The sequence below is a fragment of the Pseudonaja textilis genome, chromosome 3 (genome assembly GCF_049901715.1).
Source record: "Pseudonaja textilis isolate UNSWEBS1 chromosome 3, rPseTex1.2, whole genome shotgun sequence".
NCBI classification, from domain to species: Eukaryota; Metazoa; Chordata; class Lepidosauria; order Squamata; family Elapidae; genus Pseudonaja; species Pseudonaja textilis.
The window spans coordinates 100,399,043-100,417,126 of NC_141992.1; the positions used below are offsets into that span (position 1 = coordinate 100,399,043).

Below are 18,084 nucleotides of genomic sequence, written 5' to 3' on the forward strand. Positions count from 1 at the left end.
TGAAAGTGCTTTGAACAGTAAAAGAAGTAAATCAAAAGAGGGAAACATCCATGTAAACTGGATTATACTAAATTATATAATTGGCACTAAACAGGCACACTTAAAAGCTGTTGAAGGTGCCAAAAGGAAAAAATATACAATAATTGGATTTACTGGACTTTTTTAATTTAAAAGCTTTAAAAGGGAAAGTGGAAAGAAAAGGTGGAATTTGGATATAACAGAGACCGCCACCTAATGGTAAAGGAAAACTTTCAATAACTTTTTTAAAAAAAGTGTTTGGTTCCATAAAGACTGAATCTGAAGTAAGATTTTTGAAACAATAAGACAAAACCCCTGAAAAGAGAATTTTATTATCTGAAGGAAGAAGAAAGAAGTTTGAACTGAGAATACTAGGTGACTGAGGAAAATTTAAAACTCAACCGAAGGAATTTAACAACAAAATATATGAACAGTTGACTATTTTGATCCTGGAAACCTGGAATAGGACTTAATAGAAGTGGATGGAATTAGAAGCTGGATTAAATTAACTACTGGATAACTGGACTCGATTTAATTATTGAAGAAAGAGGTAAAAGAAAAATTAAAATTAAAAGAGGTGCATAAAAATGGCAGAATACTTTTTGGAGTTAAAATCAGACTTAAGAAGTATAAGGGAAATTATATGGGAAAAAATGGAATTCTGCAGTATTGGTTTGCAAATGCTAGAAATGGCATCATTGGAGAACAAAGACTTGCAGGGGAACCAGAAGGGAAGGAGTTGATTAAAGAAGAGGCCAGCTTAAATAAACAAATGGCACAATGAACATTGAAATGGGGGGGAGGGGACATGGAAATTAAAAATTGGACGTTTGAGGGGACAATTAAAGAGGTAAGGATTGGGAAAGTCAAACGAAGAAAAAAGAAACAGCAGAAAGGGGAAATACAGGAGAAAGTTCAAAAAAAGGAAGGGGATAAAAATGGAGTCAGAAATGGAGTGGAAAATAAAAAAATAAAAAAGTAAAGGAAAAGAGGAATAAGGGAAAGGACCAGAAAAGAAGGGGATATAGAAAGCCAAAAAGAAAAAGAAAAGACATATGGCTAAAAGACCTAGAGATAATGGGTGAATTGAGGACAAAAAAGGGGGGGATTCTACAAGGTAATAAATAAAGAGGTATAAGAATATAGATTGTTAAAAATGGAATGATTGGAACTGATGTTTTTATTTTTTTTATTTTAATCTTTTTATTTGATTACTTTCCAAGAATTATTGCTAATATAATAAGAATGTAAATTACATTAAATGAAAACAAAAATATAGTTAAAATGAACCATTGTACTAAAAAGATAAATATCAGTTCCTTTACTCAGCTGGAAAGATTAATGTATTAGAAAAAATAAATGTTTTAGAATAAAGAAAAGAATACCATGTGGACTCCAACCTAAAATGTGTATTGATAATTAAAAATGACTATATTATGGTAACTTTTAGCCTAAGATAAAGGGGAGTAAATTGAGTGATGTATAAGATAAAAAGGTGGTGCACTCAAATGGGTAATTAAGGGGGAAATCTTTTGGAATTATTAAGATGGAATTGAATAATGAAATAAGAATTGTGATGAAATGGCAAACATGACAGATAAAAGCATAAGAATATAGTGAATATAGAATAAGAAATAAAGAATTTTAAGATATTATATAAAGAAGATAAGGGTATGATTAAAGAAAAATAGAACAAGTTATATGAAATAAAATTGGATAAAAGTCAAAAATATAAGAATATTTTTGAAAATTTATAGAAAATGAAATATGCAATACGAAACTGAATATGTGAGATAGATATGTAATTATGATCATATTTGTATGGAAATGTAAAAACCTGGAATCACACTGTTCACTAAAAGAGATGTAAAAGATTAAAAATAAAAAACTTTTTGAAAAAAATCCCAAAATAAACAAAATCAATCTGATTCCAATAAATGTGGAATTTGCATTGTCTGTGTCAGCTGACTGGAAAGGGAAAGGGGAATAAATTTCTTTGATTGTAAGAGTTTGAGCAGAACAGATAATGAATGAAGGCAGTTGGAAATTCCTGGGACCTCACTGCATTCAGACAGCCCTTCCTTACCTGCGGTGTAACCTGAGTTAGATCCTAAAGGGAAATTCTCCCCACAATGTGGTTGTTGGCAGGGACTGTGCTTACCAAATAAGGCAAAATGTAATTTTAGCCTACAACAGCAGCATTGATTCCAAACCATGCTTTCAAATTCTTAGAATTTAAAGAATTGAATATAATTCAGAGTTAAAAAAATTGACGAAATAGAGGGAGACACAATAATACTTTTCAAATACTGAAGGAAAAATATATCTAAAAAATCAAGGCCTATTGTTTCAGAGTATAAGACATGGCATGATGACATAAATATTAGGAATAAAAAGTCTTAATGGTAAGAGAATCAACCATCAACAACAACCAGGAAGCAGAGACAAAGGCAGTTGCTGGGAAGAATGAATTAAAATAATCTAAAGATCCAGAAAAGGAGAAGCAGACTCAAGAGTGGAGAAGCTTTGAGACTTCAAGAAAGCTGTGGGGTCAGAAATTAACTTTTAGAAAAAAAAATTCCGCAGTAAATCATAATCCAGAGAATGGCAACAGAATGTAAAAAGGTCATCTGCCAGGAGAACTCCTTTCACTAAGATCACTGGTGGCTAGACATGATACACTTGAGCAGCTGTAGTCAAACTGACCACAATTGGCTGTCAACTGCCAATCAATGGATCCTTAAATTCAAGTGTGAATATTGTTGTGGAGGAATAGTTGCTGTTTCAACATTACAACCCCTTAAATCTTTGGACCACAAGACTTTTCCTCTGCAAGACTGGACAAAGTTTTGACACTGTGAGAACCCTTCCCTCTGAAAAGGTTGATCTCTTACTCTCCACCAGGAGAGCCTGCAAATTTTATATTTGAGTTTAGGGGCACATATACATACCTTTCCACAGAAGTGCTAAAAAAAACCCTTCATTATTTACTCTCACAGCTTCTGAATTATTCCAAACGTATCTGGCTATAAGAAGCTGATGACTCTTAAGGCAAAGATGCCTGGCTCCCAGGTGAGGAAGGCAGTGCTAGAAAGGGAAAACATAAGTAGCAGACAATGCCGTCAATGGCTCTGCACACTGAAACTGTAAAACCTGCCCAACTTGATAATAACAGTCTCTTGATGAGACAGGTGCTCTGCCAACGGTTGTGCAAAAATCTGATCTCCAAAGGGAAAAACCGCAGATTTGTTTAGGAGACCCAAAAGGAACTTTATGGGGAGGAACCCCCCCTCCCCTCAGGAATGACGCCCTTTTCTGTCTGATGAAGGCAATAGTTTGAACGCTGCCACAGCATGAAGGACAAGCGCAACGGATAACCGAAAATTCTAGGCGTCTGGGTGTCCTACGGCCACGCAAACTGAGCCTAGGTAGGACTAGAGCTTGGAAGTGGAGGAGTTTACCGATGAGAGTTCGTCGCTTCCTAGCAACTCGATATCATGCAAGGAAGGCGAACCCTCCCAGGAACACCGATTCAACCGCTCTGGCAGTTTGTCGCACAAGCGCGAGACCCTCCCGCTTTCCTCGCGCAGCCTCTTATAGCAGGGGGTCTTCAAACTTGATTGCTTTAAGACTTATGGACTTCAACTCCCAGAATTCTTCCTCCAGTCATGTTAACTCAGGAATTCTGGGAGTTGAAGTCCACAAGTCTTAACCTTGCCAAGTTTGAAGACCTTTGCCTTAGAGGGAGCGAGGAGGTTCTTCAACGGCGCATGCGTCGTTATTAGCCCCGCCTCCGGAGTGTAGGATGCGTGTCGGTAAAGTTCGACAAGTGGGAGGCATTTCCCCGCCTTTCTTGCTTTCGGATGGGAGGAGAAGAGGCAGCGGGAGTCCGGGAACCAATCAGATGCGAGGTACTGGCTTCCTGAGGCGGGACGACAATGAGAGCTTTTATTTTCTCCGTAGAAGCCTTATTGTTCCTCTCTGCCAGCAGTTGATCGGTGTTTGGGGGGAAGCGATGCGTTGATTCGCGAGGGGGAAAGGCCCGTCTTCGCCGCCGTAGCTGGCCCGGGCAGGCCTCGGCAATGTCCGGAAGCAGGCCATCGCCGCAGCACCCTCCGGCCGGGCCGGGTGCTGCGGGCCCTCCGGGCTCCTCCTCGACCTCCTCGGTCACCACCTCGGCCTGCTTGGGCACCGCGATGGCGACGGGCTCCTCAGCCATCCCCACGCGACCTGTGTTGGTGGCGGCCGCCGTGTCCGGATCCTCCTGCGGCGGGGGTCTTTCTCGCCTGGCGGGTACCCGAGTCGGGAACGGCAACGGAGCAGCCTGCAGCGGCACCAGAAAGAGGCCGCTTCTGACTCCGCTTTGCAACGGCCTTCTGATTTCCTACGAGGACAAAAGCAACGATTTCGTCTGGTGAGTGGCGCTGGACGGGTGAGGAAAGTGCAGCGACTCCCGTGTGTTTGGGGACAGGGCTGCGTGGTGGTGGTGGTGGGGTAATGCCACCCTACCTTATGTGCCTTATAGCTCAGGGCCGGTGCTAGCATGGCTAGGAGGAGCGACAGCTCATCTAAGGGCTTGGCAACGGTGACTGCATCAAAGCATTGGGCAGGGAAGAGAGAAGGGAATGGCCACTCGGCATAACTCATGCCTGATATAAGTTTTAAGCTGTGGATTTGGTACCTTGTGATTTTCTCTCACACACCTATGATTTCAAAATAAGTTCTGTGGAGCTAAGGGGGGACTCTACTGCAGTCATTCTGCAGGCTCCTCATCAGAGCAGGAGATGGTGAAGTTTTAGCTGCCCTGCTTTTGCCTAAAATCAGATTATTACAAATCAGCCAGGATTGAAATATCCGTTTTTGACAGCAGGAGTTCTGTTTTGATTACTGAGTGACAGTGTGTTTGGCCATTTCAATTTTCCATTCCCTTTTCCGAAATCAGCATAGCGGGTTCATAGCGTTTCACCAATTAATTCCGTGTCTTTACCTTGGAAGCACTATTCCAGCAGAACCCGTCAATAGGACTTCTTTAACAACCCCAGACAAAAGAGACTGTAATCCACATTTTTACAGAAGATGCTTCTGCAAGGGATGTGCCTCAAACTTCTGTCTTTTCTTCTAAAACAGTATCTGAAAGTTGGGCAATATGAATTTGATACATTTTTTTAAAGAAGACTCTTAATTCATAGAATAGAGATTTTAATTTAGGTCCCTAAGTGCCTGATCAGCAAACATGCTTACTGCTCTCTGGGGATTTTTCGGTTTCTCTTCAACATGCATTATTCTGTGTATATTATGTAGTGAGCTTCTGGGTTTTTTTTTTGCCCATTTTCTTCCTTGAATAGATTCTCCACCTAGGTCTAAACAACCGGGGCCCTTTCTGGATCTATTTCAACATTGTATTTGGGAAATTGTATAACCAAAGCGGTCAACAATATTAATGTTGAATCATGGAATTAGAATACGTTACAAAATTTATAGGTTTATTTTGCAATGATTTACAGGAGAAAACATTTACATAGCTGCACGGTTGTCTGCATCAAGTCATCTATCACAAACCTAATATCTTTTTTTCTGATTAGCCCTCACCAGATCAGACACTATCAATTGTAGAAGATTTAGGATATTTTGCTCTAGTATGAAAGTCTTACTTTCATATTAGTTCCTATTCCTCTAATTTGGATATACCAGGGTTATCAAACTCATGTCACGGCAGTGTCACATGACGTATCAGGACTTTCCCCCCTATACTAAACCAGGCGTGGGTGTGGCCAGTGTGGGCTGCGAGTTTGACAGCCCTGGATGTACTATTAATCAGTTGACTGGCTTGCTTCCAGAAGTGATGGTCCATCACTGGAGGTTTTTAACAAGAGCCATTTGTCTGAAATGGTATAAGAGAGAGGTGGCGAACCTATGGCACGTGTGCCAGAGGTGGCACTCAGAGCCTTTTCTGTGGGCATGTGTGCTGTCACCCCAGCCCAGTTCCATTGCATTTCTCCGTTGAGTTTTTTGACTTAGTGTGGGAGTGAAGCGCCCCTGCACCTGCCTTTGTGCAAAACAGCATTCCGCCTTTATCATGGTACATTTGCTGTTTCTGCCTTCACGGCCTGCCCGCTGCTCTGGCAGTGCCTTGTGCAGCACAGTGAAATTTAGTGTGCTTCACAATGGGGGAGATGGAGTCCCTTCCTCCTGGAGCCTATTATGACGCGGCGCTACAATGAGAGCCTGCATCATTGGCTCGCCCTCACCTCCTGGATGTCAGTCACTTTTCCAGCAGAGCTGCCAGCATTGTGATTCTCCGCCTCCCCACCGGCCAGCTGGTCTTTGGTTCTCTGGCCACTAGCTGCTCCTGGGCTCATTGGCCTAGGGACATCAGATTCCCAGCACAAGTTCAGGGGTTCCCCCCCCCACACACACACACTCCAGGGAGGAAAGAGAGAGGGGGGAGGGAGAAGGAGGGAGGGAAAGAGAGAAAGAGGGAAGGAAGGGAGGGAGAAATTGGGGAGAGGGGAGAAAGATAAAGGAAAGAAGGAGGGAAAGAAAGGGAGAGAGGGGGAGGAAAAGAGAGAAACGGAGAGGGAGAAAGAAAGAGGGAGAGAAAGAGAGGGGAGGGAAAGAGAAATAATATTACAAAAGTTTTTCTTTTTTTTTATTGTTGCTAAATGTAATATTTCAAAAGCAGAAAAAGGAAGAGGCATAAAAGTGCATTTATCACATTTTTCTTAGAACAATTAACTGATCTCTGCCTTGTTTATCATTATTTTAGATAGTAAAACCTCAGTATTCAGGTTAAATTGCTGTGTTGGTACTTTGTGATAAATAAGTGGGTTTTGGGTTGCAGTTTGGGCACTGGCTCACTGATATAAGATTTCCTGTTTGAGTAGGGGACTGGGCTAGAAGACCCTTCCAACTCTGTTATTCTATATTCTGGAACCCTTTACTTATTATTCTAAACAATTTTTGTCATCCAAATTATTGGCTGCCTTATTTTTTGCCTGTAACATGTTAAGAAGCAGTTTAAAGATCCTATTGTCACATATGATTTACTGTTCTTCAGACTATCAGAAAGAACCTGGCAGCGCGTTTTTCAACTAACATAAGCTTTAGAAACTGTAGTTTCAGGCTATCATGGCTGTCATTCTCCAGTGATATTCAGACAGTATCTAAACATAAAGGAATCTCTGCACTTCTGAGAGGGTGAATTTTGCTCAGGGATCTTTGGTAAGTGAATCCTTCAGAGTCTAGAAAGAGGTGACGCCTTCATATCTAGAAAGAAGACAATCCCCACTTTCACATGCTTGCTGATTTTAGCAAAAAACTTTAAACCAAATGTAACTTGTTTTGCAGAAAAAAGTTTATTCTTTAATAAACAAGTCTTTAAGAAGACTTGTTATTGATGTGTTCAGTGTGTTTAGTTACTTTACATTTAGTAATGTTTTCTACAAACTTACCTAGAAGAGATGCAAAAGCAACCAATTATTTATTTTTAACTTCTTTCTTCAAATCCTTCCTTAAAGTTAAAAGTTCTTAGGTAAAGATGTCAATCTTAAGGAAAGGTTTTCTGGTTTTGATTAATGATTTCTTTCTACTTCTTTAAGGTTATATTAATGTCTCAATACATTTAAATAAATTAAGTCATTATTTAAGGTATAACTGCTGTTCTCATTTTTTTCAGATTAAATTTCATTTTAAACTAGATAACATGGTGATTTAGTACCACTGGAAATGTATATTGTAGCTTCATGATGTTTTGTCATGCTATATCAGGAGAACATGGATCACCAATGGGTTTTTAACTTGCAGCAAAGTGTAATTTTGAACTATTAGTTTTAATTTTTTTAAATCTAAATTTCAGTGAAAACAACCTTAAAGCAAATGTTCATAAGCTGTTTTGTAAACCAAGAGGATCAAAATATAACTTTAAGTTCTGGAAAGGGAGATACTGTTGAGAAGAGATTGATTCACTAAGGTATAAGAAGATTGGCAGGAGAAGCACAGACTTACAAGATTCTGTTATTGCAGTCTGTGTCAATAAAGTCTACTTCTATAGAGACTCATGATCTGGTCTACCTCAAAGGGCTGATAGGTTCATTGTACAAGTACAATCCCTAGCTACCGGTCATCTTCACTCCCTATAAAATAAATACGCAGTTTTTTTATTTTTTTAGATTTATATGGCTACCCATCTCAAATACATGACTCTTGAATATAATTAAAACATGTTTAATTTTATATTTCTGAAATAAATATTTTTATACAATGCTTTAAGAAAATGTTCAATATAAACCTTAAATATTTTTTTTAAAAAAACAGTTACTTTTCTGGAGGGTTTATACTTGCCAAATTAGAAAAAGTAATTGAAAAAACATATTTCATAAATTTAGTACAGTATGAAGAAGTAGAAACTTTTGTCTCTCCCATAAGTCTAGAATATAGTATTACAGTATACTACCATCCAGTAAACCTAAATTATAGGAAATTGAAATGTGCATATAAGGAATGTACTATGCAAGATGTGGTAATGTCTACTACTTTAGAACGCTTGAAAAGGAAAGTCCCTGTTCTACAGACAGGGAAAAATAGAGTTAAATCCAATTACTGAAGGAGTATGTTTTATAGTTGGAAATTAATATAGAGGAAGTCCTTCTGTATTATTTGTGAGCAGTGGGTCTCTGAAATAAAGATGTCTTAAAGAAGCCTATCTGTTAATTTTAAAGCCTACTTAAGTGCATAGTGAGCTGATAGTTCCATGACCTTATGTGAAGTTAAACCACTTTAGATCTTTAAAAAGGCTTTGGGGCAACATGGGACACGTGAAAGCTTTGGGTGCAATTCATAGAACCTATCTAGAAGTTAACGACAGAGTCATCACCTCCATCTCCTTTGGATTGTATTTCATTTATTTCATCTAATTTATTACTAAATGCAAGCAATAAGTTAAAAGAATGAATTAGTTATTTGGAACTAGATGACAAAGGACAGCAATGTATTTTAAATATATTGCTGGCCTGACATTTCTAGGTTTCTTATCACCAGTAGTTTCATGGAGGTATTAAATGTTACAGGGACAAGATGGAACTCAGTGTTACGGCATAAACCAAAATGTTATTTATTGAACTGCAATTCCTAGCGTGACATGTTGAATACTATCTGGCAAAAAGGATCTTAACCATTGCAAAAATATCATAGTCCAGCCGAATGCCTGGTCAAAAGTACTGAATCATTTCCAAGACATTCAGAATAACCAGTAGGCTGCATTTGTATTGTAGGTCAGCCATAAAGGTGACCATAATAGTCTCATATCTTGTCCCAAAGGCCAATTTAGATGGATTCAAATGGTCAGTATGATTCAGGTATGTCTGGAATTATAAAACTATTACCTTTTCAAACACTAAGATGAATTACTGAATTTGAGACTTTATAATTTTCCAATCCCTTTTTTGTTGGCAATATCTTAAAATGTATGTTGCACTCCCAAAGTGATTGGAGGAACATTTCAAATCACAGTCTTCTGTTGATTTTGTAACTCCAAATATTTCTGGATTGCTATCTGGCTGGTGCAATTTGGATCTAAATTCCATCACATTTTTTCTTACTTTTTTTTTTTAAAAAAAAAATAGAAATATGAAAAAGCCTCCAAATTAAAATGTCTGCAATTATCTGCTCAGTTTCAAAGAGCAAGACGAGATGTAGACCTCCAAAGTAAAGTCAGAGCACTTGCAGTCATGTATAGATAAATTCTTATTTAGAAATCAAGAGAAAGACCTGAATATCCAAAAAGATCCAGGAGACTAATAAAATGTTAGATCTAAGCAAAGATCAAATAAAAAGGCACAAGATCGAGCTATTAGAAAAATTGCTCCAGCATGTTTGTACTTGTAATCAAAGGACATTATGATGTAATACAGCTAATGTATTTTATTCCAGACCAATCTATTTTATATAATTTTAAAATCTAAAATAGATCTTTTACACCAACTTTTTATCTAAGTAGTAAACTAGCAATTCAATTTATATTATTTGCATGATGGCGCCATTATTCAAATCATATCAATTGACCCAAGTGTTTTCAGTTGAGATTTAACAGACATTTGGATTTATGCACCTGTCAGTTCCCCCCCCCCCAAAGTCGGTTACGATTAGGGAAGTAATATCTGCAGGTACACCTTTCCCCTACACACACAAACACACACACACTTCAGAGTTTAGTCTTGATCTTTGATCACAGAAAACTGGCTGAAAGTGTTTCTGGATATTTAGAAACACATGTTTAAGTTGTTGAAATTGTAAGCAAACTAAGATGTTTGGCAAACATTTTAAAGAAATGTGTTTATATTTCTTTGGGTGGGTGTTTTTGCTGTTTCCCTACTACAGGAGAAAGTGCTCCATGCTGTTTTATATTAGATTCTGTTTTTGTTGAACATTGCTTTGACTAGAAACACCATCTGGAGTAGTTCTGGAATGTGTGAAGAAATTAAAATGAACCTTATGAGAATTCAGGTTTTTTTAACTGCAATATTTTAACTATTTGTATACTTAGAAAAAAAAACTGCTACTCTCTTTTCAGATTTTAAAATATTGATAGTTGAATCCCTTATTATGAAAGGGAAAAATCATCTTAATTTTTTTTAAAAGGAACACATATATAAATGAGTGCTTTAGAGTTTTTCTAATTTTTCAAAATGAATTTGACATTGTTCTTGACATTGAGCTGGAAAATTGGGTTTTTTTTAGTATATTTTAATGTAGTGATGTCATTGTTATGCAAAAGAAGTATCTTGCTTGGATGTGTTTTCTGCCATAATTTAAGTAATTTAATATTAAATTTAAATTACTTTTTAAAAAGCATCTATTTCCTAATTTTTAACAATTTTCCTATTTAAATTTTAAGTGTAGTACCTGAGATAGCTTCTATCAATTGCTTTTTCCTGATATATATTTCTAGATTGTTTTCTTTAGATTGTAAATCATATATAAATGACTGTAACATTTGGTCTCTGGGCTTTCTATTAATAAGAGATTAATAGAGGCTTCTCGTTGTTGTTGGTGTGTAACAAGAGTTTTATCAACTGTTGTGTTCATTCTTTTCTCTCTACCTTTTTTCTACTAAAAGAAACATTTGTTTAAATACTCCATCGGTATTTATATGCTTTTCTTTTCCTTTCAAGCCCCATCTGCTTTGATATGATTGAAGAAGCTTACATGACAAAATGTGGACACAGTTTCTGGTAAGGTTGCTTGATGAAATTGTTTAGTAAGAGTGATTTATTTATAAAATGAAAATGTGTGAACTAAAGTTATTTTGTTAAATGCACCTTTCCAACTCAGTATCTTCATTGGAGATACTATTTTCTATCTCTGAAAGGTAACATTGACGTAGCTTTAAACAAACAAACAAAAAAATTAAAATATATGAAAACAGTTTGGTGGATGGAGCAGGACATGGCACATGCATCAAATTCTTATAAGTGACTATGAATTCTTCAAAGCCATCAATAGTTTTCAAAGTTCTTACTCTTAAAAGCTGTTTTTTTTAAAAAAAAGTGATGTGTCTCATTGAAAGTTTGGATGCATACAATTCTTTCTGCACTTTTGTATGTTATGAAGTATCTTTGAGGATGATAAATCTATGTTACAGGCAAAACTGTCTATTAACATCCAATATTGCTTGCTGTTGGCAACAGGGTAATATTAATTACCCCCCCCCAAAAAAAAAACCCTGCCCAGAACTTGAAGATACTTCATTGATTTGATCTTTAGTACTCGACCACCTGGTACCATAGCTCCAATTCATCAACTAACAAACAGAATATAATGCATCATATTGAAAAACACATCTTAATAAATTTGTGCAGTATTTTTCACTGTTCTGTTTTCTTGAATAGTTATAAATGTATTCATCAAAGCCTGGAAGATAACAACAGATGCCCCAAATGTAATTATGTTGTGGATAACATTGATCATCTATATCCCAACTTTTTAGGTAAGTTTTAATGTTCAGTAATACAGCCTTTGATCATATCTTGGTAACTTTCTCAACTGAACCTTTATTGCTGGTTGTTTATTTCTTTATTATGCTTCATGTACTTCCATTGATTTTGTACAACATAGACTACTTTCCTGGATATGTAATATCTGAATTTCAGGTGTTCGGTGATATAAAAATCACTCTAGCTTTGCAAAACAATATGTGATGAAGTTGAGAGAGTCTGATGGACCATGATTGTGAAAGCAACAAATTGAAAATGATTAGTAACCAAAGGATTTGATAATGCTTTGTCATATTTGATTTTGAGATGTGAAGAAGGGAGAGTGAAGATCAAAATAGGCATTTATTTATTTATTTGTTGAATTTATATTGCCACCTATTCGCCCATGGCGACTCGAGGCACTTTCAGAATATAAAACCATATTAAAAAATAAAATAAAAACCAACAACTAACAAAAAGAATCAAATAAATTAATAGAGTACAATAGAACAAAATCTGGGGGAAAAAATCACCCCCAACTTCCACCCCCCCACCCCGACGACAACAGATCACACAAGCCTTTGATCGGCTCCATCCCGCTCTGGGTTCCCCAGGCCCGTTGGCAGAACCAGGTCTTCAGTGCCTTCCAGAAGAGTATTAGAGAGGGGGGCATTCTAATCTCTGGGGGAATGATGTTCCAGAGAGAGGGAGCCACCATGGAGAAGGCCCTTCTTTTGAGTTCCACCAGGTGTATCTCCCTCAAGGATGGGACCCGCAGCATTCCCTGCCTCCCCACTCTGATGGGTTGGGTAGATGTGACCTGCAAGAGACAATCCCTCAGATAACCTGGTCCCAAGCCATGAAGGGCTTTAAAGGTGACAACCAGCACCTTGAATTCCACCCAGAAGCAAATTGGCAACCAATGTAGCTCCCGCAGGAGAGGTGAAATGTGCACACCGGGGTCTCCACAAAACTATGCAGGCATTTTGCACTAACTGGAGCTTCCGGCTGTTCTTCAAGGGTAGCCCCATGTTGAGCGTGTTTCAATAATCAAGATAGGCAATGACTAGGGCATGCGTGACTGTGAATAGTGTCCATTGGCCCAGGAAGGGGCGTAACTGGTGCACAGCCTGCAGTTGCGCAAAGGCCCTCTTGGCCACGACTACCATCTGCTCTTTGAGCAGGAGTCATGAATCCAGAAAAAAACCCAGATTACGCACAGGGTCTTTTGGGGGTTTTGGTCTGTTTTATGTTAAATGAATTCTATACTCGGCTTAAAATCATCTTAGGTCATAATGCCTGTGACACAGTTCTCCTGCCAAAATAGGTTTGCAAACTTTTTTCTGCTCTTTTCTTGGAAATAGTAGCATTTGTAAGGTGGTTTGATAATAGTCTTTTCTGATCTTGGACAGTTTGCGAGTGATCTTATTTTAAACAATCATTTATTTTTCATGTAATGATAAATTAGAAGTAGGAAAAAATAAAACTGAATTAAAGTTTATTTTTCATTTTGGTTTTGCGTGAATAGGAGAGAGACATACATGAAACGAATATGGAGGGTAGGAAAAAGTGCAAATATGTAATTTGGTTGTATATCGTGTGATTGCATTTTGTACATTTGCAATCTGTAGTTAAAGTTATAGACTTATTAAAAGACCAATTTTAAGGATCTTCTGTATATGATGGGGGGAAATTGTGCCTATGGTGTATATTTTAATATAGGTAATGTGGATTGGGACATATTCCATAAAATGTGATTCATTTTCAAAAGCTTAGTTTCATAAAATTAATTAGTAACATAATGAATAAGTAACACTGAACAACTGAAGTTGTTAAAATATAAATGAGTTAACATCTGCTGTTAGTAGACTATTGTGTACAATAAAATGTAGCTTTTAATATTCCTACGTATTAGATGAGTTTCAATCTCCTTGATTTACTCATATTTGTATTTAAATACTGTATTTACAATAACACATCTCTAAATGTCTAGATTATTAGGGATAAATCCTGTTAAATGTTAGCTATTGATTGTATTTTGTATTACCCAACTAAAAATGACTCATGTTAATTTGAAAAAAGTAACACCAAAAATCATGAAATCACAGTAACTACAACAAAATCCAAATTCTAGAATATATGTGGCTACCAAATTCCTAAACAGCCTTCAAGTGCTTGTTAAAACAAGATTGCTTTAATGGCCTTCTTGAAAGCTAATAAGGGTATCAAATATGGTGGAGGCCATCAAGGAAGAGGGCTGCCTTAGGGCCCATGTCCCTTTGAATATTTGTAGGGATGAGATTCTCAGCATCTTCTCCCTGTCAGTATTATACTAACTGAGCAGATTCTGCCTGGTGGGGATGGCTCCCTGGAATCAAGCCACTTAGTCAAAAGCAGTACTTTGAAATCAACTGACAACCAGCGTAGTGAATGAACACTTGAATAATGGATGTCACATTATTTACCAATGGTAGCTTTGGATTATGCTTAAGTGCAACCCATGTAGAATGCTTATTGTAATCCAAAGGTGTGGTAATAATGGCATGATTTATTTTCATCAAATATTTTTTATTTAAATGCGCAACAACTCTGATGTCTAGGTCATTAATATGTTAGAGCAAGCTCGACACCCACAAATCTGAATGTATTTAATGGTCACATTTGATGAACCAGTTTCAGAATGGTGAAGATGCATCAAATTTTGATGTATATAGTTTGTTGAAATAAAATGAGTGACTGTTCATCAATATTGCTGTATAAATTAAAAATACTGTATGTACAGCATACATTTTCCAGAAAAATTGTGGAAACCTTTTTATTCTGATTGGCAAGTGAGTAATAATATTTGTGGCTCTATTGTGTTTAATCTTACTTTTTACTGAATTAATAAAAGTGCAGTGTTGAAGTTTATTCCTTGATCTTCTTAGTATGCAGTTATTTCTAAGTTTATCTTTCATCTATCATCTTAAAATGTACTAAAAATTGTTTTGCCCTGTAGTGAATGAGCTCATCCTTAAACAGAAGCAAAGATTTGAGGAAAAGAGATTCAAATTGGACCATTCAGTGAGTAGCACCGTATGTCCCAATCTTCTTTATTTCATTTGGTTATTTCTGGGCTTAAGGGATGGGGTGCATGGTATTCCTATGTTCTAAGCATTTGATAATGTCTGGGTTTTTTTTTGGCAGACAGCTCAATTACTCTGTAAGCAAAGTGTTATTTGGGATTTTCATTATACAGTCTAACTTTACTCTTTAATATAATAATGATTTTGATAGATTTGTGAATATAGATTCAAAATGTTCTATATTTTCCAGTGCAGTTTATAATTATTACAAGTTATGATAGTGGGATAATCATGAAAGTTATGCTTTATAAGACTTAGGTAAGAATATTGGTGATATTAAAACTGATACTACACTTCTCATTCACATAATCAGGTCTTTTTCTGTGAAATTCAAATTGTCTGCAAGCGATTGAAGTCTTGGACCATTCCAGTTCAGATCGTTATATAAAGTAATGGTCTATGAGTTAAATTTCTGGTTAAGCTTTGACACCCATAGGAAATATCTGGTGGTATATGTCTGAGAAGTCACATGCGGCATCATGGTGGCCAGTGTAACTTCAAACATCAGTCATTATATTATAATATGTATAAAAAGTGGTGGTGGTATTCTGCCGGTTCGGCCCAGATCGGTGAATTGGTAGCTCCGACGATCAGCTGCTCCCACCTGTCCCGGCTCTATACTGACCTTTATTTCCTTCTTTTCAACCTCAGCTGCTTCGCGTGGCACAGCCAATTGCCGCGCGTCAGCTGTTGAAGACACGGGGAGAGTGCAGGATTGCAGGAGAAGGTTAGTAGCAAACCTTCTGTGTGCGTGCAAAGCACGCCCACCAGGTCATGCCCACAAAACCGGTGGTAAAAAAAATTGAAACCTACCACTGATAAAAAGGGAAATCACGTATCATAACACAATATATCTTTCTTTGGAGTACTTAAGTGAATGTGGTATGTATATGCCATTCTGATAGATTCTAAGGTTCTTCCAAGAAACATTTATTTGCATGTTTAATTTGGCCACCCATCTCACCAAGTGATAATTATTAATGATTAATAATATTAAAAAATATGTAGGAGCCAAGAATAAATAACTCATTATAATAACTAAATTAACCATGAAATGGGTCTGCACACACTTGGAGCTCTAAGCCTTGGCACAGAGCTAGGTCTTTAAGGACTTATAAAAAGCCAGCAAGTTGGAGCCATACTGAATAAATCTAACATGAGATCATAGCTTTTAAGTGAATCAAATATATTATTGAAATAGTTGATTCACAAATGTAAATATGTGAACAATTGTTGAAATTCAGGTGGTAATCATAAACAGATGCTAAATATAATTGCATAGCTATGGACTAATGCTAACGTTATTGTATTTGGACTGTTAACATTGTATTTATACAAGAAATTGAAATGGTTTGGCTAAAAGATTTCACTTTCATATTAAAATAAACATATATACAGTTTCTGTTAAACTTTTCTTTGGAACAGGAGGCCACATTCTTTTGTTTCTCTACATGTTGAAACAAATAGATACATCAACATTTCATCTGAAATATTATCACAATTTCCACTACATATCTAATTACCCAAATACATTTCCTAAATAACCTGCAGAGCATTCTGCACATGCCCCTAGGCTCCCCCCCACCCCCTTCTTCAACATGTAGCTGTTCATGGCCATTCATTAATCTAGCTGCATCTGGGAGTTTAAGCATAGTATTTTGTATGGGATGGCAAGTTAAATTGGAGATATGAAAGAATCTGTCAGATGCGCATGACTTCGGAGTCCTCTTTGGATCTGAATTGGATAATTGTAGCTCTAATAACTGTTGAGTGTTCCAAAGAATATTTTGAGGACATGGGAGCGAAGGAAGGAGGTGGTATACGTTTGGGATTATATTATTCAGGGCTCATTTGTTACAGCAAAGTGTGGGATTCTGCACGACTGCAGTAATGCATGTCCTGACTCACCTCAAGGAGACTGGACATTGCTTCTGCAAATAGTGAAAAAGAAAAAAAAATAGCCTGAAGTAAGTTTATCCTTCCTTACAATTTTTTTCAGAACGGTATGCTTCCATCGGATTACTGTGATTGCTTTATGTTATTATGTAATATACGGTATAAGCTATGTTAACTTAAGGCTCTGAAACATGTCTTGATTATTTGTTTGCTTTTTTTTTCCTCTTTAGAATGGGCACAGGTGGCAAATATTTCAAGATTTGTTGGGAACAGACCAAGACAATCTTAATTTGGCCAATGTTAACTTAATGTTGGAACTTTTGGTGCAGAAGAAAAAACAACTGGAGGCAGTAAGCTTTTTTCTAATCTCTTAGATATATATTATAAACAGTACATTTCTTTTAGTGGAACTGATCCCTCTTTTTGCCAGAGTTTGGTTGATGTACCAATGTACAGATCAGTAACTTAGTGCCTAAAGGCCCTAAAATGGTCTTTAAATACCCAGTGGATAGTCCTGCCATCATCAGAATAAAATGCTTTACTTTAAAACAATGCATTATGGGATTTTTATGGCTTTATGTGACATCTTTTAAAGTAGCAGGGTGTTCTCTAGTCCATCATACAAGATTGTACCATGGCTGAGAAAAGTTAATATCCCGTTGATTAGTCAGTTTTAAATGAAAGCATAATCTGTTGGGTTTCATAAGATATTTTAGACATGTAGCAAATGCATTATTTCACTGGGTTTCAGATGATGATAAAAATATTTGGACAAATAATTTCCAACTTATGTTGTATTATCAACATCCTGAGGAGAAGGGCTTCATTATCTATAGATCTCCAAAAATTGCTGAGTGCATTCCCAGGTTTCCAATGCTGCCTGCGCTGTGGTGTGTTGTACTTTAGCAACTCCTAAAATGGATTCCTTGACAATACCCAAATGAATTTGTACTTGTTTGTATAAGGTTTGTCTTTCCCTTTTTGTTCCATAGGTGAAAAAGTGGTATGAAAAAAATATGCCATAAGTTTCATTACAACATTTTGAGGGAATTGTATTTTCTCAAAATAAATTGGGT

General features: G+C 36.9%; 1 protein-coding gene across 2 annotated transcripts in view; it reads left to right on the forward strand.

The window, feature by feature from the left end:
- Positions 1–3,873: 3,873 nt before the first annotated feature.
- Positions 3,874–18,084, forward strand: part of COP1 (COP1 E3 ubiquitin ligase) — a 97,702-nt gene continuing 83,491 nt past the window's right edge. The window contains exons 1-5 of one of the 2 annotated variants that reach the window (XM_026703336.2): positions 3,874–4,432; positions 11,187–11,246; positions 11,904–12,001; positions 14,986–15,050; positions 17,239–17,358. In XM_026703336.2, the coding sequence (XP_026559121.2) occupies positions 4,101–4,432; positions 11,187–11,246; positions 11,904–12,001; positions 14,986–15,050; positions 17,239–17,358 (675 nt within the window). In that variant the 5' untranslated portion in view covers positions 3,874–4,100. Of the gene's footprint in view, positions 4,433–11,186; positions 11,247–11,903; positions 12,002–14,985; positions 15,063–17,238; positions 17,359–18,084 lie in introns of both variants that reach the window. The other variant, XM_026703335.2, reaches the window with a different exon arrangement.